The sequence below is a fragment of the Pseudochaenichthys georgianus genome, chromosome 7, assembly GCF_902827115.2.
Source record: "Pseudochaenichthys georgianus chromosome 7, fPseGeo1.2, whole genome shotgun sequence".
NCBI lineage: Eukaryota > Metazoa > Chordata > Actinopteri > Perciformes > Channichthyidae > Pseudochaenichthys > Pseudochaenichthys georgianus.
The window spans coordinates 28,126,546-28,152,932 of NC_047509.1; the positions used below are offsets into that span (position 1 = coordinate 28,126,546).

General features: G+C 42.6%; 1 protein-coding gene across 4 annotated transcripts in view; it reads right to left on the reverse strand.

Annotated features, from left to right (window-relative positions):
- LOC117449226 (helicase ARIP4-like) overlaps positions 1 to 26,387 on the reverse strand; it is a 98,370-nt gene that overhangs the window by 46,851 nt on the left and 25,132 nt on the right. For 2 of the 4 annotated variants that reach the window (XM_034086735.1, XM_034086736.2), the window contains exon 2: positions 16,706 to 16,866. In XM_034086735.1, the coding sequence (XP_033942626.1) occupies positions 16,706 to 16,820 (115 nt within the window). In that variant the 5' untranslated portion in view covers positions 16,821 to 16,866. Of the gene's footprint in view, positions 1 to 315; positions 602 to 1,820; positions 2,001 to 16,705; positions 16,867 to 26,387 lie in introns of those variants that run through there. The other 2 variants (XM_034086737.1, XM_034086738.2) reach the window with 2 other exon arrangements.

Here is a 26,387-nt window from a genome sequence, read left to right on the forward strand (position 1 = left end):
GTCAATCAACTCTGGCTGCACATTGCAGTCACTTCCAAGATGTTTTTTAATATCAAAGCCCCCCTTCATGTCCTCTTTTTAACACATTCATGAACTCTCCGTATGCCACTCATTAGATATAAAGTACAGTGAGTATTTCTTCAGCTTTCCCGGCAGCATTTCTTCCTGTAACTCAAAGCATCGCCCCATCTCAAACCTGTCCTACTTAAAAACAATTCTTATTTCTCGCAAACTTTTTTTACCCCTTTCCTAGAGGTCAGGGATTCATCCCAACACCAACCTTTTCTCTGGGGTCATGATGGTGATGTCACTCACCTGCAAAAGACTCCGTTTCATCCAGGAGCAGCATGGTTATCAAGTTAAGAAGAGCTGGGTCTTCTCAGCTTTCCTTCTTCCTCTCAATCTACCTGTCAATCTCTCAATACTGCCTCCTCTTCTAGGCAGTAAAAGAGGTGTTTTTCTCCTGCTCTCAGCCTTGTTTTACACCCTGCTGGCCTTAAATATATCTCCTCAGTGACTGACTTACTGACTGACTGACTGGCTGGCTATGTTTCGCGTGCTCTGTGTGCTCCTCTCTGCTCAAAAGCAGTGCGAGTATGAGGTAGAGGCATGAAGGAGAGATGGCAGCTGAAAAACTTGCATAACCCTTCATGCTGGAGCTGGGGCCCGCTGAGGGGGGACTGGTACGGACGATCATCCCCCATTCTCCCTCCCCTTTTAGGAAAAAGCCACTCCCCCATAACACGCTCTGTAATACAGAGCATGTACGGAAGCAGCCGCCCACACACGCATGACTGTTAGTTAACAAATGAGTGATTATAGGAAGAGGCTCAGATTTAAACTCCTCAATGACATTTGAAATGGGTTGGTTACGTAAAATGAAAATTATTTTAAAAAATGTACACAATTACAATTTGAAAGTATTAATATGAGATTGATGCTGGTTGCATTTCACACAAATCCATGGATGAAGAATTTGATTGTTTTAATTATATGTCAAACTATTACCTCCTCTCCTCTCATCTGTATACAATGGAGGCAACGCACAGCTGACCTGAGAGACAACTGTGTGTCAAGGTTCTCTACAATCCTAGATGGTAGAAGTGTGATGTTAATTTACCCTGGACTCAGTCTTGAATATAATTTGTCAAACAATGGCAAGTATTGAAAAATACTCACTAACTGTTACCTCCGCATGTTACTTAACGTAAAATAGTACAACAAATATGTACAATAAAGTACAACAGCTTCCATACTCATCTACTGTTGCATAAGGAGTATTTTAGTATCACCATTCACCAACACTCGTTTTTTTGTCTCGAAAATAAATGCTGCAGAAGAACACGGACACTACACATCATTTATCTGATTTCTAGTTAATCAATCAAATATGTTAAAATGTTCCAAATAACTAAAGGACTTATGTTACAAAATGTTACAGAAAACTCTTCACCCTGGATTACATGTTGCATTGCGCCAACAATATAAACTACTTTTATTATGGCAAAAAATTACTCGTAATGAAATTAAAAAAGATCAAACTAAATCCATGGCTTCATCCAATTTCTGCGTGAAAAGATGACAATGTAACTTAAAAATGTTTCATCCACTTAACAAGCATTACGAAACCTCTGAGTTCTGCCCGGGTCACAGACTTGGCACTGCCACACATATAGGTCAGTGTGCCTGCATACAGCCCTGACAGAAAGACATACAGCAGAGGAGATATTGGGACTAAAAGAGATAAGTAAGTAGAAGTGTGAAAGACTAAACAGAAAACAACTTACACACTGAACAAGTAAAAGATTTAAACTGCTCACCCATGTCATGTGGTTTGGAGTTGTCTTTTGTCATCGCTGGTGATACATCCATGCCTCCTCTACACTTTCACTCTTAGAAACTCCAGCTGTTCCTCCTTCCTGCCCCTAACACACTCCAAAGGGAGTGTTTCAGAGTGTGTTGTTCTCAACATCTAGCGCTAGACTTGTTTCCCAGCTTTACCGGCGCTCCAACGAGGACAGAAGGCCAGTGGGACAATTACAAAACAATGAGTCGCTTAAAATTTTCCCCAGCCTGTCGTTTGTAGGAAACCCCCCTTATTGTGCCGGCTTTTCCTGTCTACTTCCTCCTCCTCCCTCTCTTTCTTCCCTCCCCCCTATGACAGGCTGACACAGGAGTGAGTGTGATGTCACCAAGCCATGCCCCCTCCAGAGAGGCTGCCTTAGGTAACAAGGGTAACGGGTTCAACCAGGAAGTGGTGGACAGACACAGGACAGACTGAGGGTAAACAGAGTTTACTGTCACATCTGGTCCTGTTGACTTGTGATCATTTCACTGTAATCATGTAAATATCAGGACTTTGTTTATATTAACTGAAATACAATTATATTAAACTGATGTGAAATGTAGGAAAATGAAGGAGGAATAATACAGAAGAGATCATGATTTCAACCTGCCGAAATCAGCTATTATCAAAATATGAAGATGCACAGAAAAACTTGAGGCACTCATATCAATTATATTTAATTTTAAACTATAGTGCGTAGTAATATGTATTGACAGAGTTGTGCAGTAAAAGTAATAAACTTATCTGTGTGAAGCTTTTAATGTAATATCCAATGTTGAAAATGAAATATATTGGGAGGGGAGGATAAGAAAGACGGGGGAACAAGGATAAATAAAGTCATATGATACTACTTTATACTCCCAGCATACACAATTCAAAGACTCTTGTTTGGCTTCACATGATGGTATTACACATCGTAAATGGTAATAAACACATCATAAACACTGAAATTGCAGTAGACGGTTCATTTCAGCAACATCATAATGCGGAAACCATCAATGCTAAAGTTGGGAGAGGAAATAGGGAGAATAATAAATCCCAGAAAATTATATACATGATAGGTGAGATGAAGATGTAGAAAAGAGCCTGGTGAGCAATAATGAAAGGTAGAAATAAATGCATAAAAGAGGGGAAATAAATGGTAAACTATAGTAAAACTTAACCAATGAAATGATGAAGTCACCGATACAAAAAAACCAGGAACTAAGAAATGAGTGATAACAAGGGGGATCACTAATTTCAGAACAATCCTGTGAACCTGAAGACCCCATTAAACTCTTGTTGGTGGTATGGAGACGGAGACACACACACACACACACACACACACACACACACACACACACACACACACACACACAACACACACACACACACACACACACACACACACACACACACACACACACACACACACACACACACACACACACCACACACACACACACACACACACACACACACACACACACACACACACACACACACACACACACACACACACACACACACACACACACACACACACACACACACACACACAGGTGAGAGCCCAGTCTCACATGGCTACAGTACATACAGTAACCTACATTGCTGTGGAGCTCGGGGGAGGGGTAAGCGGAATGAGAAATACTGAGGTTGGGGAGGAGATAAGAGGAGGCGGTGACAGCAGCAATGTGGAGCGGAGGACTGGATGGCAAATCGCAAATATCACACACACACACACACACACACACACACACACACACACACACACACACACACACACACACACACACACACACACACACACACACACACACACACACACACACACACACACACACACACACACACACACACACACACACACACACACACACACACACACACACACACACACACACACACACACACACACACACACACACACACACACACACACACACACACACACACACACACACACACACACACACACACACACACACACTCTGGTATCCAGCCACGCCTCGTCCTGTGTGAAAGGAAGGCTCACATTTCACTGTTTACATAACCTACTTTGACCAATAAAAAGTGAGATAGCATTTTGGTTCACAATATATTGTACTTTTGTGCTATGCTTGAGAAGAGTTCAGGCCCTTTGACTTATGGGACAAAAAGCACTTGTGACACTGACTAGAGCAGGAGATTAAGTCAATATGTTACGTTGTCTGACAAAGCCCTAACCGCTAATCACAGAGAAACAACTATTGGTACTCATGTGGCAGTCTTTTAGAAACCCACTTCCATTAAAGGGGCCCTACTATGCTTTTTGGAGTTTTCCCTTTCCTGTAGCGTGTTATATAGGTTGTTGTGCATGTAAATGGTCTGCAAAAGCTAAACTCCCAACGTTCCCGCCAGAGGGAGTTTCTCTCCCACACACTCCGGACTGCCTGAATCGCCTCCATTTGACTCCTTTGTTTACTTCTGCAATCTGGTGACATCAATAAGTAACCCTCGCGCTTCTATTGGCTAGCGCTGCAACACAATGTCCACGAAAGGCTTAGGGTGCGGGACATCTCTAAGCAGTTGACCAATCACAACAGAGCCGATCAGCTAAAAAAAATCAGAGCAGACTGGGCTCTGGTTTCAGACAGAGGGTGAGAAGAGGTTCTGCAGCCCAGGCAGTATGAGAAGAATAAAGATCTTTTTGAACATTAAAGCATGGAGACATGTCACAGTAGAGTCACTAAATACAAATATGAAACCTGAAAATGAGTATAATACGGCCCCTTTAAAATAAATGTAATGGGTTTGTTCCTTGGCCTATACTACAACCTTCCAAAAAGTTTCATTAATATCTGTAATCCTGCTGACTAAACACAAACACTTCCTTGGCCAAAGTAATAAAGACGTATCACTAACTGAGTTTTCACCTGAAGCTTCATCATCGAGTGTATCCTGCAGTGTGCAGATTCAAAGGCTTAAACACCAACAATTAGATCCATCCCCTGTCATGCAGCATCAGACCATAACACCTCTGTGTACTTGCAGCTGATAATAAACACATCACATATGCTGCTGCTGCTTTTGAAATGAAGAGACACATGCTGCCATCAGAGCAACATGGCATCCGACTGTGGCACCTGACAGGTGTGAAGGTGTGCACAGGTATATTGTACTCCATCGCTTCTATTTCTATTGTTTAGTTATGAAACAGTTATGCTATTCATTTCTATATACTCAGTATAACACAAATCACATTTTGTTTTAAGATACAGGAAGTATAATCCATCAACATAGTTTTAGTCAAGTAAGAGGCAACACTGGACCTCTGGTTTACATTTACTACTGACTTTAATGGTTAAGTAAACAAAAGATATTTAGTAGATCTCATGCAGATTTAAAATAAGCACCTAAAGGACTTTTGGTTTATGTTGTCTTGTGTTAATCAGAGGTTCAGATGACCCTGCGCATTTGCCATACCTAAAAGTGACCATAATATTTTGGTTATATTTTGGGATAACCATACCACCTGATTTTGAGATACATGCCCATTATTGATAAGTCTTTTGTTTATACTAAACTGCTACAAACGCCTGAGATTTGTTGAGAATGATTATTATGATTATTTTAGACTAATATTCAGGGGTTTAGGTTTGTAAAGATGATATCTGACGAAACTCTCACCCACTCAGATATTCTCCACTCCTGAACGTTGTTAAAAAGGGCTCACCACTATCTGATTATATTAAACTCCTGTCAATCACATGAGTAGGACTCCACATGAGTGATGTGAATATGATGAGAATAGATAATGAGAGTCTGCAGGATGGAAACCTGTTTCTCTGGAGTAGCTCAGTTTGTAGAGATGTGGTTTAAATCAGGGGTTCCCAACCTTTATTGTGCCAAGGACCGGCAGATACATTAAAAAAGAATCGCGGACCGGTTGTCAATTTTAACTGATTTTAATATTTACTCACCACTAGCAGGTAGCAACAGAGGCTAATTGTATGTAACAGCCTGAACAAATACTAGAATAATATGCATCCAAAACATATTAACGTTTAAAAAAGAACCGGTGTCGTTTTTTGGTTTTTCGGAAAAACGGAAAACCAAAAAAACAGACGTTATTCAGTTTTTAAACCAAAACGGGAAAACAGATAAATCAACGTTTTGCTTTTGTTTGTATGATTTACGGATAATCCAGTGAATGCTGGGAAAACGAGGAGAAGGTGCATTATGAAGTGTGTGTGTGTGTGTGTGTGTGTGTGTGTGTGTGTGTGTGTGTGTGTGTGTGTGTGGTGTGTGTGTGTGTGTGTGTGTGTGTGTGTGTGTGTGTGTGTGTGTGTGTGTGTGTGTGTGTGTGTGTGTGTGTGTGTGTGTGTGTGTGTGTGTGTGTGTGTGTGTGTGTGTGTGTGTGTCTGTCTGTGTCACTGGCATTTGTTTTCAGAAGATATTATGATAGTGACGTTCGTTCCGGTGCACGTCCGACAGCATTTAGCACTCGGGCCTACATCGAGATTAAGATTAAACTAATTTATTTTGGGAACACCAGCATATAGGCTACCTATGGAGTTAGCCAGATGTGTGTACATTACTGTTCATGGTCATTTGAAAACAAATGCCGGTGTCGGACAGACACAAACACACCGAACACACAGAGCTGAGCAGAGCACATACACACATCATGCGCCTTGGTGACTGGACATCTCCTTCATAAAACTAATAAAAGGGGGAGTAATCGGGCAGTTCGATGTGTGTAGAGGTGTGTGTAGAGGTGTGTGTGGTTAACACGTAGCAGCCTGCAGTCACTCTTAAGCTGTTCTGATGAAGGTAAACACAGCGAAGGCGGTGCGTAAAAAGGCACAGCTCTCGGCGCGCTGGTGCTGCACTTCTCAGAGGCGGAGTATACGTCCCGCTGCCTCCTGATGCTGCCGGCAGCCATTTCATGAAGTGAAGGAGGTTTTCCTTCTATAAAACAGCTGCGGGCAGCAGATACCGTGAGAGTCCCGGACATGAATTCATAGATCAAGGCAGACTGGTTTATTCTCCTGTTTTGCCAATCCGGTGCTTAAACAAATAGCTCTGGCCGACATATCCTTAAAATGAAGTCCGAGTTTGAAATATATCTCAAATAATGTGTGCACTGCCATTTCCCCACATAAACATAACAGTCAGGGGCGGCAGGTACTGTAGGCTAGGGAAGGCTAAGGCTTTTGTCGCATCCTGGTAAAATACAAATATAATGTATAATGTTTGTGCCTTTGACATTAGCGCTGCTATGCAGCCACCTGTGCCTTCTTCTACGAAGCCAGTTCAACAGACCCTGGATATGTTTGAGTTATCTTAACTAACCCTAACAAACGACATCTAGCTAAGCGGTCACGACGCTGGTTATCAACTCGGTAAATCAAGCCAGAGTTTCTCTCTCCAGCTGAGAGCGCGTTCACATGAAAGGGGCGAGGTTAGCAACATTTGACCAATCACAAACAGGGACAAGTGTACTGACAGCGCAGCGTCATACTTCATTAATGAAAAGTAAACTAATATTAGACAAATATGAACTTTAAACATCCATGACTTAAACATATAATCCAGGATACAAGCCACATAGTTGCACCTGCAAGGAGAATACAGAACAACTGGTTAAAAAATAAATAAACTACGAGTGTTTGAAAGTGTCACTGTCACTGATATCACTGCCCCGTCTAAGACACGAGTGGATCTGACTTTAATTACATTTGAGTTGAGTGTTTTGTCAACCTAATGTGTTGCTTAAAATAATACTTCTGCATACAGTATGTGACACTGTGAGTGTTGCACGGCCAGATACGGCTGGAGAAGCTGACTCATAAGGAAATATATGATAGGCCTATATGATATTATATGATCGATGATCTGATTGATGATGTGATATGAATGATAAGTGCGACACGTCGGCGTCTTCTCTGCATACGGCAGTTTAAACTGTATTTCCTTTATCCTGTAATATGACTTGATAGCTTTAAACTCCGCACACTGAGCTCTGATCAGCGTCTGGCCCACCCACCGCCAATCAGCGCTTCATAGCGCAGAGCCGGGAAGCCCAGAAGGAAGTGCCACAAACTGCAGTTCATCTAGTGGCCGACAGGGGATGGATGCAAAAAGGAGCAATTCCCATAGACCCCCATGTTAAAATGCCCAACTTTACAGCAGAAATAAACATGTTTCTAGCCCGGATCCAATAAAACGTATTCTGGATAGATTCTGGTTAGATTCCACCTTCATGACAATGGAATAGGGAGTGCATTTTTTTTTTTAAAGTAACTTTTGCCGTGAGTGAATGAAAGTATTATTTCTTCTTGAGGTCTGCAGTTTAGCGTGTACACATTTGCTGAATATGAAAACACTCAGTGTGTGCCCACTGTTCGACTGTCAAGGATAAACAACCTGTGCCCCCGATATATGTTGTATGTATTATTGCTACACAAACATTACATTGCAGTTTAAGTGTCGCCAACTCCGTTTAAGAGATCTATCCCCCGTCTGTGTGCGAGGGGGCGGGGCAGTTTACACACACGCAGCTGCTACATGCAGCTACATGCAGCAACACACACACACACACACACACACACACACACACACACACACACACACACACACACACACACACACACACACACACACACACACACACACACACACACACACACACACACACACACACACACACACACACACACACACACACACACACACACACACACACACACACACACACACACACACACACACACACACACACACACACACACACACACACACACACACACACACACACACACACACACACACACACACACACACACACACACACAGGAGATGGCGGAGAGAACGCGCTCCGAGGTGTGGTTAAACTATAGCCGTGTCGATGTGGACAATACTCGTTACCAAAAGTGGAATAAGTGTTTAGCATGTAAGGGCGGAAACACGAGCAATTTGTCTAAACATTTAGCAAATGTACCGGGTTCGACTGTCTTTAGATCTGTAGCCCCATCCACGAGTAACGTTTCCACGTCAGGTGTTATGTATGCTGGCAGCAACACACGGAGTTAACTACATTATACAAACATGGGTTAATGATTAGAGGAAACTGAGTTATTTATTTTGTTAAAGTTTCAGCTATTCTGTTTACAGTTCTGTCATCACATTATTTAATACGATTTGTTAAAACATTGTTGTTTCTTTTGATGTGAAATATTATGTATTTAATTTAAATAAAAAGCAATGTTAGTTTTGTTCACAATTTGTTTAGTTAGTTTACCTTATTTTTTTCTCCAAAAGAACCGATAAAAGTAATGTTAAAGGACCGGATCGATAAGACATAGACATACTTTATTGTCATTTCAACAAGACACAGAGTGTACTATTAAAACGAAATTTCGTTGTACTGGCTGCAGGAACAGGACAATATAACAACTTGCTAAAATTGTACATATACATAAATAATAGTGACGTGGTGCTGATAAAATTAAAGATAAAGTGTGCGTTTAAAATATAAAGACTTACTATAGATATAAATACAATAGACATACTATATAACACATATGTGCTCTTTACACAGTGTATGTAATCTTTATGTTACTGGTCTACTTGCTGTTCAGCAGTCTGATGGCTTGGGGGAAAAAGCTATTGCAGAATCTGGCTGTTTTGCTCTTAATGCTGCGGAGCCTCTTGCCGGAGGGCAGCAGGGAGAACAGAGCATGGTGAAGATGAGTGGGGTCTTTAAAAATGTTCGGGGCTTTTGTCAGGCAGCGTTTCTGAGCGGTGTCTCTGATGGGAGGGAGAGAAACTCCGATGATCTTCTCTGCTGTCCTGACCACTCTCTGCAGAGACTTCCAGTCTTTGGCGTTGCAGTCTCTCGACCAGATGGAGATGGTGCTGGTCAGCACGCTCTCTATGGTTCCTCTGTAGAACGTGTTGAGGATGGGAGGGGGGAGCTGTGCAGGAAGTGTAGGCGCTGCTGTGCCTTCTTAAATAGTGATGTCGTGTGAGTGGACCAGGTCAGACTGCTTGTGATATGCACCCCCAGGAACTTGGTGCTGTCTGTAGTCTTCACTGCTGTGCCGTTGATGTGGAGTGGTGGGTGACAGTGCTTTTTGTTCCTGAAGTCGACAATGATCTCTTTTGTTTTATCGACATTCAGGATCAGGTTGTTGGTGTTACACCAGTCTGTCAGATGTTTCACCTCCTCCCTGTAGGCCTGTTCGTTGTTGTCCCTGATGAGTCCCACCACTGTTGTATCGTCCGCGTACTTTATGATGTGGTTGGTACTGAACCTGGAGCATAAGCATAAGCGCTATCGATAAAAGTAGTAGTACCCTTAAAGCCTTAACGATACCCATCCCTATGTGGATGTCAGTTTTACACACATTCTGAGGCCGCCGTGCCTATGTTTTTTGTTTTCACTGCTAATGTATGCTTATGTTCTATTAGTGCATTAAAAAATCATTAACATCATTAATGAAGTTTCAGCTCAGACCCCACGCTTAATATGTCTCCCCCTGGCCCACCTACATTTCTCCAGGCCCACCCACACAATAATTCCTGGCTACGCCACTGGCTCTGATTGGTCAGCAGGCGGTGCTTTCACTGAGTTGATCTCTTTTAGATGCCGGAGGCAGGCAGCGTCAGGTAAAACAAGTTATTTAGCCTTCCCAAACCTGAGCCTCACGCGCCGCCTATGATAACAGTCTGCAATGAAACGGTTGTCTCCTGTGCGCTCCACTTCCTACTTGGTGCACCGGTAACTTTCTCGTGCGCACAAGAGGCTGAGATCAGGCTGAGCCGCCGAATCCCTTGGAACATCATAAAAGCCATTTTCAACGGTTTTCTGGTGAAAGATTAACTAGGCTACTGGATGAAATAATATCACTGGTATATATGTGTGAAAATTATTATGATAAAATATTTTTATATATTTATAATTCTGCAAATATTACGATAAACTCACAGCTATTTTGCGGCCCGGCTGTAACACATACACCTCCGGACCGGGGGTTGGGAACCCCTGGTTTAAGTGATGAGTTACTCAATTATTACATTAAGTTGTTATTAGATATTATTTACTGATGCTTTCGTCCAAAGAGACACAAAAACACTCTGGCAGTCAGTATGTAGACCAGCTGGTGCTTCACCACCTACACTTCACTCTGTGCAGCCCTTAATCACATCAATTTCAGAACTGATTTTCAGGTAAACTTTTAGAAACAGGCCCAGGGAAACATACATCTTCATTACCGACGTGACATCCAAGAGAGACTATCTGAAGAGAGGTAACACCAAACTTAACACCATTTATTTAAAATGCAGTGTTGGAGTTTGTATCTCATCTTTGTTCACAGAAAGGTGTTATTTCTATTAAGCTGACATAAAGCAACATATTTAAAGATCTGAATGAATTTCACAAATCTAAGTACAACACATAATCAAGGTTTGGTCTCCACCTCCAAAGAAAACGTTCAGTGCCTTTAGTAGTCTATTTTCTTTCTTCTTTGATTATAGAAAGTTGTGTTTTATTTACACATTCAGCTGACATATAGCAACATACGTATTCAATTGTATGCGTTTTTTACCTCTAATTTCACAAATCTAAGTACAACACATACTCAAGGTTTGGTCTCCACCTCCAAGGAAAACTTTCTGTGCCTTTAGCTGTCAAATGCTTCACTGGCTGAAAGTTTCCTTCCCCGTGACACATTTCTTTGCTAAACATTATTAAGACCATGATGCTCCTCTGCTTTGTTGTTAAGATGTTTGTTCCGCACTACCTTTGTTCATATAAGGTTGTACGTAGACACGTAGCACGCTAACAATCAACTCTTTCAAAAACTCACTACCTGGGGTTGGCAAGGCGATGCATCTTGCCGTGGAGGTGTCAGTAACATTCGTGGGAGGAAACATGTTTACCTGTTTTTCTTCCCAGAGTGTGAGAGTGTACTCTGCGTACCCACGCCTACACACAGGCGGGGGAGCAACAGGCTAATTAACAGACTATTACTCTCCCGCTCTCTGGAGGCAGCGAGTGTGTGTGTGGGTCTTATGAAAGATGTGACTAAACCTCATGGCAGCCTCATCTGAGCTCAATAACATGCAGCACACACACACCTCAATCTGTTCACACACAAACACACACACTTGACCCAGAACAGACATCCCGATACATGTCTGTGCTTCAGAAATAGCTAAAAACGAAGGTTCTTTATTGACTTTACATTTCAGTGAAGTGCTACAGAATTATTTCTGAATGAGGAAAGCATGATGGCAGAGGGGAAACTGTAAAACCTAAACAACACAGATCCAACAGTTGGCAGATGGCTCTAATAAGAAAACTGCCTTTTATACAATCTTAATTCAAATGACTTCTATAAATATTAACTTAGCAACATGTTATTTCATACATGCGTGTTATGTGATGCAAGTGGTCACCATGACAACCTAAAACTTGTTTTCAGAGAAAACCCAACACTCACAAGCAAACACAATATTGACCTGACCTTCAGCCGCAAAAGAATACAACCAAAAACATATAAAGCACAGCTCCATGTGCGTCAGATAATTTAAAAAACCGTTTCCAGATGCAGAGTGTTCACGACCACCAGGGTGAAATCTTTTAAGAAATATAAGAGTTAATCGCTTTTGGAATAACTATAGCAACAATGTGACAGAATCTCATGCACATATTGTAATCTGTAATAATCATACAATAAATATGTTCACAACTGTTTTTCTTCAGTGCTGTGAGAGTGTTATTCTTGTGCTCATAAAGCTTCAAACCTTACACATTTTAACTGGCTATGTTCTCATATTCTACTATTTTCTGCTCTATAAAATCACATCTCTTTCCTATTTTCTTTCTATGGAATGGCAACAAGACATTTGAGTTTTCAAAGTGAAGGTAAAACACAAAAGGACAGAGAGCAGAGGAAGAGATGATAATATAGCTTAAATCAGCTGGAAAGCCCTATATAGTTCCGTACAGGCAAACATTTAAAATAATATTGACGTAAGTGAAGACACAATTAACAATAGAGTATTTAGAAAAAGAAAGAAAATAACGTGTTAAATGTAGAGGAATGGAGGTAAGCCATTGAAGATCAGAAGGAAAAAAATGAGTGAACGAAACAAATGGGGGATGTCGATCCTCGAAAAGGAAACGGTCACAACTCGGCGGGGGTCAGCTTCCTGATGACAGTTGTCATGGAAACCATAGGACAATGAGACGGCGGGGGGCTGACGATGTCAACAGAGCAAAATAGATTTGCAAATGGAGGAAAATAAACATGTAAACTTATTTTTTCTCCATCAGACTTTTTTTTTGAGGGTTTTAAATGTAGCTGCCAAACCAAAACTTAATTTAAGAAACTGCAGTAACTGTTTGTCTCCTGTGCTCAACAACAGATGTTGGATGTTGAGACATTTTAGAGTAAGTAAGTATACACATAAGTAAAATACTATGTGTATTGTACGTATTTGTCAATTCCGATAAAAATCGACAGGGTAAACTTGCACCACCATCACTTGTTCCCTCTTACCAGGACTTTTCCACACTAAGGGAATTAAACCAGCAACCTCACAACCCCACTCCTGCAGCCTTAGGGGCCTTAGGGGTGTCTGTCGCCTCTGGGTCAGTTGCACAAAGAGTGGCACAACTTGTTTTGATACAAATGTTTTATAAGCCTGAACATTAAGCAAGAAAGCAGGAGGACCGCAACTCCTTTTTGTCAGATGATTAATGGCACATCATTTATGTCTCTCGCACACAGAGCCTAAATAACACAGCCAGCATTACCCACATATACTGTAGCATCAAACAGGCTACTGCTGCTGTAATTAGGACAACATGTACAGACCGGGAGAGTGTGTGTGTGTGTGTGTGTGTGTGTGTGTGTGTGTGTGTGTGTGTGTGTGTGTGTGTGTGTGTGTGTGTGTGTGTGTGTGTGTGTGTGTGTGTGTGTGTGTGTGTGTGTGTGTGTGTGTGTGTGTGTGTGTGTGTGTGTGTGTGTGTGTGTGCATGTGTGTGTCAAGAGTTCTTCACAGGTTCACAGGGCTGTGTTCCCTAGGCCTGAACATATCAGGCAATCTGCTACATTAGAGGGTTATGTAATGCTGACTCATAGTTCTCTATAGGCAGAACACTTTACACAACCATGTTTTGGTTCCACAGGAAGCACTAATAGATCTATGCATGTATCTATACTGCAGAAAAACAACCTGTTAACCATGACTTGAGGCTCTACAAAAGAAGCCAAATACAGCATTCAACATGTTCTAGATCAATCGAATTGAGGGTGACCAGCAGAGGTTGCCCTAGACTTTTTAGCTGCCCGTCATTTTGACAGACAGGATCGCAACATTTCCGTCAAAATCCATTATTACCCATACTGTTAGCGCTGTGTTATGCATGCCCACAGCACCTTGCGGGAACGCGCACAGCGTAAAGCTGTCATTATATATCAGATATAATTTCCTTTTGGCATGCATAACACGACATAATACCGGAGCCCCGCTGCAGGGAAACGTTGGCGCTGTTCGGAGTTGTTCTAATCTGTCAAAATGACGGACGGCTTTCTGATTTTTCCGTCATTGTTAAAAAAAATCCATCATAGACGGAAAATATTCGGTTAACGCAACCTCTGGTGACCAGACTCTTAAAGAGGACATATAATGCTCATTTTCCAGGTCATATTTGTGTTTCATTCCTTTACAGCAGGGGTGTCCAAACTTTTTTCACTGAGGGCCACATACAGAAAAATATACGAAGGTCTGGGCCACTCACTAGAGATTAGGTATATTGCCTCATAAATTAAGTTATAAGTTGGCTAAATTAATCAAATGTAGGTAAATGATGCTTGTTACTTCAATATGCTTAAAGAAGAAACAGCCTTCATCCCAGCTCTCCATAGGGTTTCATGTATCTTGTTGGCAGCTCATTCCTTAAAACAGGAGCCTGAGATTGCTTATCATAAGAGGAAATATGACGGGTCTATTTCAAGCTTGTTATGATAATAAGTTATTGGGCTTTTTTCTTATCAACTTAGATTTTTTAGAAATTGTTTTCAACTTGAATTGACTACATTTATTTGAAAATGTGCATATTGATACATGACAATTACTGTGTAATATAGGTTTACATATTTAAGAAGTACAAGACAAGCAAAAGTTAAATTTGCAGGCCATATTACATTATACTTCGAGCCGCATTTGGCCCCCGGGCCGTAGTTTGGACACCCGTGCTCTACTGTGACATGTCTCCATGCTTCAATGTTCAGAAATCTCTTTATTATTCTCATACTGCCTGTGCTGCAGCACCTCTTTTCACCCTCTGTCCCTTAGCCTATCATGTGCACAATGTGTTGGAGCGCTGGCCAATAGGAGGGCAAGTGTTACGTAGTGATGTCACTATGGAGGCGTTTCAGGCAGTTTACATGCAGACAAACCTAACACACTAAAGGAAAGCGAAAACCCAAAAAAGCATAGTGGGGCCCCTATAATGGAAGTGGGTTTATAGAAGACTGCCGCATGATTGAGTACAAAGTGAAATATTGACTAATCGTATCAGCTTAATCTTCTGCTCTAGTCAGTGTCACAAGTGCTTTTGGTTCCATAAGTCAAGTAAAGGATCTAAACTCACCAAAAGAGCACAAGATGTACCCCACCCTTAGCATATCACGTACAATGTGTTAAAGTGCGAGCCAGTAAAAGAGTGTTACATAGTGATGTTATTATGATACGGATTAAACACAGGCGTTTCAGAAAGGCCCTGATGTATATCTTTGGGCTACATGAATTATGGCTCTGGTAGTTTTTATTGAGCCATGCACAGTAGTGACCTGAATGGATAAAGAACTACTCGTAGGGCTCAAAGCATTAAAACCTTTAAGGAAGGGAAATCAAATTGCTGGCATGGAGCGCAGTGAAAAAAACCTCACAGAAAGTTCTGGGAGGAAGGTCTTAAAACTCAAGTTGGTCCTCACAAAGATAGAAGTATGAGAAAAAGAGTTGCTATTAAACGCCCCTGCAGTTAAACTCACTTTTATCTTTATGCATTGAAAGTTAATTACTTCAGAGCATGAGATGTTTATATAAAGCAAATCACCTGAAAAAGCAGTCTGAGTGTGTAAAGAGCGTTACTATGGTAAGTTAAGTTGATGAAATGTGATGCGACGAGTTACCAAGGTGCTCTCTGATCGCGCTGCACCCCCTCCTTTAATCTTTCATTTAAATCTAAGAAACTGTAAATACTAAGCTCCTCTCTACGGGTAATGATGTCAAAGTCATCCAAACACTGACGTCATTAAAAGGTATCCAACTAAAGTTACATTTCACCTCCTACACACACACTGAGGCCCACAGACGACTCAGCATCTAACACAACAATGACGATTCACTGCGTTATGCAACGCAAACTGGCAACAGAAGAAATGAGGAGACGAGGGAGTTTAGAGGAGATCAAAAGGTTCACGTGGAGAGCTTGTCTGGTCTGTAAGTGTCTCTAAATGCAATTTAATATTTTAGGCAGATGAGATATTAGAAGCTTTAGTTAGTGTTGCAAGTAAAGAATGAAATGATAATTGAAGCCAAACTGTGGCAAGTTTCCTAGATTTGTCCTATTATCCTCGTCAGTTGACAGCGTCAGTCTTTTTACCTATAAACCTTTGTTTTGTAGGGTTGTATGGATATAATCAATGCTCACATTATTTCAGATTTAGGCATTTAGTGTGTCAATTGTTATTTGGAGTGCTCATATTTCTGCTAGGCTCATCAGTACTTATTTCATACATAAATTACTCCACACATCTTTCAATTGCAACCTTAGTTAAAGCGATTATTTGGTCATAAACTACCATTCTGACTCACCAGGTATCCACTCATCTTCATCATCTCCGTCGTTGTCATCGTCTCCATCAGTGATGTAGCAGACCTCCATCTCCCTCTTCCTCCCATGCAGCCGCTCCTCTTCTTCAGCAGACATCCTGACCTGCAGGCTGCTGCTACCTCAGCATGGCCGCACTGCACACCTGAAGCAGAAATACAAGGTGAGGATGAATAGATGACCGAGTACAGGTATAAACACAGAGACACTGATTTAATGAATTTGAATGTATTTGTATTAGCTTGTCTCGGTTGATCTTCAGCCTCAGGTTTGAAGATTTTCTTCAAAGTAAAAAAGTGCACTTAAATAGAATAAAATAACTGTGTGTATTGGCTATACATTTTATGCTTGGGTAACATTTGTCTGTAGGCAAAATTTAAAGTGGAAAGCTGGAAAAATAAAAAAAATAAAATGTTTGGAGAACATTTTATTTTACAAGACTATTAAAATCTGTTTAAAAAGCTTGTCACTGTTTTTTATTTAGTTTAAGACGTGTATTCACTCAATTATTCCCTGAATTACATTGAAGCATGTAAACATGCAGTGGCGAACCGTCAGGGCCTTCAAGGTATTCAGAGAATACCCTGGAACACTCAGATAAAACAAACAAAGAATCGATTTAATTATATAAATAAAATGTAATAAAATGAATAAATGAGAATCGCATCTGTGTTGTTGATCTGTAATATTATGGCGCGTTTCCACTGCAGCGGGTAGCTCGCTTTAAGCATGCCGAGCCGTGCGAGGCCCGTTTTTGGTTGCGTTTCCACTTGGCCTAGTACCAGCTAGCGGGTCCCAATTCACAGTTTTTCTGGCCCCATAAAATCGTGGTTCTAGGGCCAGGAACAACCAGGCTGAGTCGGGCTGAGTATGCTAAACTAGAGAGAGAGAATCGCTGGCAAGGGGGCTACAACTACAACAAGATGAACATATTTTACCGTGATTTAATTGTAATACACGTTTCAAAATGATGCCGAAGTAACAACATACTGATACCGGTTAGTAAAAACCATGAATTAATGCTTTGACAAGTCTGCAGACAGACGGCAGGCGAAAAACCTTTTAAAATGCGTGTTTTCTAAATGGAGCTTGGCTAAGCTAACGTTATATATGCGCCGACCGTCCACACTCACAACAACGGCCTATACAGACATAAATAAACCAGCGACTGTATTCGCCATGACACAGACAGTGGTGGTTTGTACTTGTTTAACTTTTGTCTAGTTTCTGAACAGATATGAAGAGCTGTGAGCTCTGAGTGCTAAGAGCTAACGGCTGTGTTATTTTTCTGGGGCGCTCATTGAAGATGACGTCACGGCTCCGCCTACACTGCGTTACTATAGTAACTACCCCAGTTCCTAAACTGTAATGGAAACGCAGCATTAAAGTGAGCCGGGCCTAATAAGGCCTAACCAAACCGAGTGAGGCCGAGCGAGGCCTGCAGTGGAAACGCGCCATTACAGTGTTACGTTGATTTGTTTGTCCTTCTCGGACCATGCACTACGCATTTCAGTGGTTTTGTGTTAGAAAAGAAATGCAACCAATCGGATCTTGTTCTGGGTCTCTGGGTAGAATATCCTTGAACCAAGGTATTCTACAACCTTGATAGAATACCCTGGCCGTTGCACTAAATGAGAGCGTACGTTTGGATTGACAGTTTGATCAACCAATCATATATTGATTTGTAGCCAATGGGCGTATTCTTTCGGAGTTCCCCTCGGTTCCAGGGTACTCTAGAAGGCCCGCTAGTTAACTGGCTCGAGACAGAGGATCTAGATGAATGCGACGAAGCAATTAATTTTCCGTTTTATTGTTTTTAACGCTGAAATGGCAACAGGTAAAGATGAGGTTGTTCCGGAATTGTTGCGAGTACCCTTTTCAAGACGACAATTCAGTAAAAATATGGACATTATAACGGTGGCGCGGGTGTGCTTGTCTACAGAAAGTCCAGTTGTGATAGACACGGTTCGCAACTGTAAACATGTCACAGTCGAGGCACAAAAACACAATTATGAACCTGAAAATGTGCACAATATGTCCTCTTAAATTACAAAAAGTATTTCTGAATTTTCTTGTATTTGTGTAATTTGTGTTTTCGATGGTGGAAATAAAATACATCACATCATTTTGATTCTGTATAAAAACGGTTTACCTCCAGGGTTTTTATATTACTAAAAGATAGGACAGGAGCATATAGCAGGTTCTTTGTGCGAGACGTATCAAAGATGACCTGTGGATGAAACACAGAGCTGCAGATGGACAGGAGGAAATAAACCTCAGAGAGACACAGTGAGATAGCTCTCAAGACTCTGTGATGCTTTTAAAGCTCCATCTCTCAGCAGCAGGGAAATTACCCTGGTATTACTCACATGCTTTTCTGTGTGCCAGAGTGAAACAACCATAAGCTGGAACCACAGACTGCTGCCGTGCCGTTCATTATCAGCTGTGAAGCGGCAAAAACAACGTTTTGTTTTGCTTTAAAGCACAATGATAACACAAAGATATCATTACTAATGTCATAATTCACAGCAGTATTAAAGAAACCTTGACTATAGCAATTTAGAAGACAAAGACTTTCTCCATGCAAATGACACAAATATATAAATCACATGAATTCTCCCAGGCAATGGCCTATAACCACCACCATAAACAAGAATTATCGCTTTTGTCTTCTTGCTTTATTCAAAACAAAGGCTTTATAATATTCACCCCGGCGCAGATGAGCCCAGACTCACAGTATCACAGCACGGTTTACCCTTGATCCCCTGCCAGCTCACCTTGCATAACATTACATAGCAGATTACACAACAGGTGACACCAGCCAAGTTCACCAATTGGCCTCGGATTGACAATTTCAAAAGCCTCATAAATCCAGCAAAGCTAGACTTTGAACCCCAACACCTATTTGATGGATTTCAGATGTGTTGTAGAAAGACATTCAAAAAGGTAGAAGTGCTAACTTTTGGAAGATTTGTAATTTGGGACGGCACTGTGCAAGTAGAATTATGTAGCAGTAATCATCAAGCTCTCTTTGAGTTTCATTATATTCCTCTTGTGTTCAAGGGAGTGAAATTAAACTGTGGCTCATTTTCCTGAGAAACCTCCTCAAATCAGCTCAAGGACTGTGTGGAGGACGCACAGTGGATATCATTGCTGCAGCACTGATCCTCTTCAAGACTAAATAGACCCGGGCTAAGGAAACAAAACCCCTTCTGTCAAAGAGAAGCCCATACTTGTCCATGAGAGTATGTGAAACGAGGTTCAGCTTCTACATCCTACATTTCCTACAGGGTTTGAACCCTAAAACCAGGGGCGGCGGGTGCTGTAGGCTAGGGAAGGCTAAGCCTTCCCAAATATTGTTGTCACTGCAACCTGGTAAAAGAAAAATGTAATGTATAATGTTTGTGTCTTTGACATTAGCGCTGCTATGCAGCCACCTGTGCCCTGTACTACGAAGCCAGTTCAACAGACCCTGGATATGTTTGAGTTATCTTAACTAACCCAACAAACGAGATATAGCTAAGTGGTCCTACGACGCTGGTTATCAACTCAAGCCAGGGTTTCTCTCTCCAGCTGAGAGCGCGTTCACGTGAAAGGGGCGGGGTTAGCAACATTTGACCAATCACAAACAGGGACAAGTGTACTGACAGCGCAGCGTCATATTTCATTAATGAAAAGTAAACTAATATTAGACAAATATGAACTTTAAACATCCATGACTTAAACATATAATCCAGGATACAAGCCACATAGTTGCACCTGCAAGGTGAATACAGAACAACTGGTTAAAAAATAAATAAACTACAGAGTGTTTGAAAGCGTAACAGTTTTATGATATCACTGCCCCATCTAAGATCTGACTTTAACTACATTTGAGTTGAGTGTTTTGTCAACCTAATGTGTTGCTTAAAATAATACTTCTGCATACAGTATGAGACACTGTAGGTGATGCACGGCCAGATACGGCTCGAGAAGCTGATCGATGATCTGATTGATGATGTGATATGAATGATAAGTGGGACACGTCGGCGCCTTCTCTGCATACGGCAGTTTAAACTGTATTTCCTTTATACTTAATAGATTTAAACTCCGCACACTGAGCTCTGATCAGGCGGTGCTTTCACTGAGTTGATCTCTTTTCTATAGATGCCGGAGAAAGGCAGCGTCAGGTAAAACAAGTTAGCCTTCCCAAACCTGAGAATCACGCGCCGCCTATGCCTAAAACCATTACAATTAATAACCAACGCAGTCTTCACAAAAGGTCAGAGAACCGGCAAGTACTATATACTATAGTAAACACTAGGGCTGTGCATCTTCACTGGTCTCACGATTCGATTACGATTATCCTGTCAACGATTCGATTCGGTTCGATATCCCGATGCATCACGGTGCATCACGGTGCATCACGATTCATACCAATGCGTTGCATCCTCAATTTTCTATATTACTGCACATGGCTTATTTTTCATCAATGCATACATGCAGTAAATACATATGAACTCTCTTTTTATTATTTAGAAAGTGCTTCAGAAATCAATAACATAAATGTCTTGACATTAATTTATAAACCAAAATAAATGGATTGTATAGGTCTAGCCTCCGTGTGTGAAGTTGTTCCATCCTCAAAAACAAAAAGCTAATGCTCCTGCAGTCTAGCTGCAGCTTCTAGCAACGGTCTTCTGTTAAAAAAGGACACTGAATGTCCTGAATGTGGCATCACACACAGGACTTGAGTCTGAACACAGCAGACAACAGGAGTATTTACAACAGCATATACAAACTAAAATACTGCATGTGGGTGCTCACTTATATTCTCTGTCTGTGATTCTCAGTGATTAAGTGAATAATAAAGTTTCTATCGGGTCACTATCAGCCTGTCACTCATTATTTTCAGGGAGGGGGCGGGGTTTGGAGGAACGGAGAGGAGACGGTGATCGCGGAAGCTTTTTTCCTCCTGCCTTCACAATCTTTACACACGTATATATCGTCTGAAAATTGCTAGAGGACATTCATACTCTGCAATCCAAGACTTAATTAAATCCACCAAAAACCTGACATGATTGTAACGCGATTATTTTTGAAAAACATAAATCCCTGTGTGTCTGAGCCGCAGCGACATGGAGTGAGTCAGAGCGGGTCCTTCTGCTGCTGGTTCTGGACTGGTGGTGTTGTGTTGGTGGATAAAGCAGACTGCTCCGTGTTGCTGTGCCGCTGTCACGTATGTTCCCTGATCTCTGCGTCACCGACCGATTTGATATTAAAGTGACAGAAAAAACGTTATAGTAAAGCCGCGGCCGGAAAATCAGGAAGCAACGTTACTACTCTATAACCGATTATCTTCCGTCACTGCATCGAGACCGAATCGTCCACGTCCGCATCGCAATGCATCGTAGAAACGATTATTTTCAACACCCCTAGTAAACACTATATCATCACATCATATCAAAAGAGCTGACTAATGTCATTTTTTTTATTTTACAAAAAAAACGTTTTCCTTTTAAAATGGTCCCCTATTATACTGTTTTTCATTATAGGTCTCAGATACAAAACATGTCTCTGAAGTGTTTGGCTCCAAATACCAAACAGATCGTGCATTGTAGCATCCCATCCCTCTGTTTCAGCCCTGTTTCAAAAGTGCTGATGCTCTGTCTTTTACTTTAGATGAAAATAAGGAGCCACTCCAAACGCCCCTCTGACAGATATTTGGTTAAAAATAACACAATAGGCACTTTCACACCGGAGTACTTTTCCCAAGAACTATTTTAAATCTCAGATCTGATCACGTGAACCTGTTAAACAGGGCTCAGTAGGCAATCAAGCGTGCATTAAAATAGGCACGGCCTCTCAGCTGTCGCCCATCAGCTGTAGAGAGTTAACTAATTAGAGGGGCGTGGCACCACAGCTGTGTGAACTCAGCAATCAGGCGTTCATTTAGGTAGCTCTTTCCTTCAGCGTCAGACAGCCGAAGACGGACAAAGACATTGGAGTCCTGCGGGAGTAAGACGGACAAAGACATTGGAGTCCTGCGGGAGTCACGAGGGTGGCAAAGAGGAGGCAAATCCTACTCTGATTGAGCTAAGTATCGCTGGTGTTTTATTTTTATTTTCTTTAGCTTTCTAGCCCCTCATGCTATAATCATGTGTATTTTCTCCATTCCTGTTCATGTGTCTTCTCGCAATTATCACTGGCCCCGTGTATCTCCTAATCGCTATAACCGGCCTGCTCTCGTCTATCCCACGTGCTCCACTGAGATCCAACATCTAGTTACAGGTGGCCTGTGGAACTGCCAGTCAGCTGTTCCTAAGGCTGACTTCATCTCTGGCTACGCCTCCCTGCAGACCCTGGATTTCCTTGCTCTCACTGAGACCTGGATTACTCCATCCAACACATCCACCCCAGCAGCTCTCTCCACAGCATATTCCTTCTCCCATACACCCAGACCCACTGGCAGAGGAGGGGGCACTGGTCTCCTGCTCTCTCCCAAATGGAGCTTTTCTCTCTTCAAGCTACCTAACTTCACTCCTTCCACCTTTGAATTCCATGCCGTCACAGTAACCCATCCTATACCATTAACCATTGTTGTTCTCTACCGTCCACCAGGCGCCTTGGGGGACTTCTTGGAGGAATTGGATAATCTCCTATCACACATCCCTGAATCTGGCCCTCCCGCTGTACTTCTCGGAGACTTCAACCTCCAGACGGGGAAGATAGACGAACTTACATCTCTGTTAACCGCCTTTGCTTTCTCACTGTCTCCGTCCCCACCAACAAAAGCTGGCAATGTCCTTGATCTCATATTGTCAAGGAACTGCACTACTTCTAACCTCTCTGTAAACCCGCTCCACACATCCGATCACTTCTTCATTTCATTCTCTCTACCCCTTTCCAAACATAACAAACTAATCTCTTCTCATCCTGCACCTGTCCGCCGTAACCTCCGTTCCCTCTCCCCCTCTACCCTTGCCTCATCGGTGCTCTCAGCCCTCCCTTCCTCTGACTCGTTCCAACTCCTGCCTCCAAACTCTGCTGCGGAAACTCTCCTCTCTACTCTCTCATCTTCTCTGGACTCTCTCTGTCCTCTCACATCTCGGCAGGCTCGTCAGTCCCCTCCTGCTCCCTGGCTAAATGATGCACTGCGTGCTAATAGAACCGTCCTTAGGGCAGCAGAGCGGAAACGGTGGAAATCCAAACACCGCGACGACCTCCTAACCTATCAGGCTCTCCTCTCCTCTTTCTCTGCTTCGATCTCTCAGGCAAAAAGCACTTTCTTTCAAGATAAGATCCAATCTTCCTATTCCAATCCTAAAAAACTATTTTCCATCTTCTCCACCCTCTTGGACCCTCCCAAAGCCCCTCCCCCCTCCTCACTTCTGTCAAGCGACTTTGTTAACCACTTTGAAAAAAAGGTTGATGATATTCGCTCTTCTTTTTCTGACTCACCTTTACTCACCGCTGGGTCACCAGACCCTCCTTTCACCCGCACACTAACCTCCTTTTCCCCTCTCTCGCCAAGTGAAGTTCTTACCCTCATTACCTCTGCCCGCCCTACCACCTGTCCTCTGGACTCTATCCCTTCAAACCTCCTTCAGACTATCGCTCCTGATATTCTACCATTTCTCACCCATTTCATCAACACTTCTCTAACTTCTGGTCACTTTCCAAACAGTCTCAAGGAGGCAAGAGTAAACCCTCTCTTAAAGAAACCCACTCTCAACCCGTCAGATGTTATAAACTACAGGCCTGTCTCTCTCCTCCCGTTCTTGTCTAAAACACTTGAACGCGCTGTCTTTAAACAACTCTCCTGTTATCTCCATCAGAACAACCTTCTGGATCCACACCAGTCTGGTTTCAAGGCAGGTCACTCCACAGAAACTGCCCTCCTTGCTGTCACTGAGGAACTGCACACTGCTAAAGCAGCCTCCCTCTCCTCTGTCATCATCCTGTTGGACCTGTCTGCTGCATTCGACACGGTGAATCATCAGATCCTCCTTCACACTCTCCAAGAACTTGGAGTTTCAGGCTCTGCACTTTCCCTCCTCACCTCATACCTCAAAGACCGTACCTACAGGGTTACTTGGAGAGGGTCCGAGTCCGACCCTTGTCAATTAACTACAGGGGTCCCTCAGGGCTTTGTTCTTGGTCCCCTCCTCTTCTCCCTGTACACAAACTCACTCGGATCTGTCATTAGCCCGCATGGTTTTTCATACCACTGCTACGCTGACGACACCCAATTAATTCTGTCCTTTCCCCGCTCAGAGACCCAGGTCGTCGCACGCATCTCTGCTTGTTTAGCTGACATCTCTCAGTGGATGTCCGCTCATCATCTCAAGCTCAACCTTGACAAAACTGAACTGCTTTTCCTTCCGGGAAAAGATTGTCCCACTCTTGACCTGACTATCAACATCGGCACCTCTGTTGTTTCCCCGACCCAGACTGCAAGGAATCTGGGTGTGATCCTAGATAACAACCTGTCCTTCACTGCAAACATCGCTGCTACAACCCGTTGCTGCAGATACACGCTTTACAACCCGTTGCTGCAGATACACGCTTTACAACATCAGGAAGATACGTCCCCAGCTGACCCAGAAAGCGACGCAGGTTCTGGTCCAGGCTCTCGTCACCTCACGCCTAGACTACTGCAACTCCCTCCTGGCTGGTCTACCTGCATGTGCCATCCGACCTCTGCAGCTCATTCAGAATGCAGCGGCTCGTCTGGTCTTCAACCTTCCTAAATTTTCCCACACCACGCCGCTCCTCCGCTCCCTTCATTGGCTTCCGGTAACTGCTAGAATTCACTTCAAGACACTGGTACTTGCGTACCATGCTGCGAATGGATCTGGCCCTTCCTACATCCAGGACATGGTTAAACTGTACACCCCAGCGCATGCTCTACGCTCTGCATCAGCCAAACGACTCGCTGCACCCTCGCTGCGAGGGGGACCCAAGTTCCCATCAGCAAAAACACGTGGGTTTGCTATCCTGGCTCCAAAATGGTGGAATGAGCTCCCCATTGACATCAGGACGGCAGAAAGCTTACACACCTTCCGGCGCAGACTGAAAACTCATCTCTTTCGACTCCACCTCGAGCGATAGAATTACTAACAAAAGAACTGCTAACAGAGCACTTATATACTAATAAAGGACTGGCTTATCTATAGCCAGTTGAGTAGCACTTGAAATACTTGGCTCTATGAAACCTGATGTACTTTATGATTCTGTTTTCTTCAAGGTTGTGTCTTCCTGGTCGAATGTACTTATTGTAAGTCGCTTTGGATAAAAGCGTCAGCTAAATTCAATGTAATGTAATGTAACTAGGCCGAAGTTTTGTGAAGCCGCCATTTTATTGGCTCGCATTAGCATTATTAGCATTAGCCCAGCGCACCAACGGAGAGAGACTAAGGCTGAAGTCGAATAGTCCATTTAGCTTAGGAACCTTCCTAACGGAGTGAAATTACCCGGAAGTCCCTCAGTAGCAGCCATGATAAATGTCGTTCGAATTCTCTAGATCAGGGGTTCTCAACCTTTTTTCCCCAAGAGCCCCCCCAAAATGCTGCCCCACAATGCCTTGCGGCCGCAGCATTTGCCGCCACACAACATTCGGCCGTTGACGGAAACAACCGATTATGACCGAGAAACTATATCATGAAAGTTACGGTGCTTGTTAAG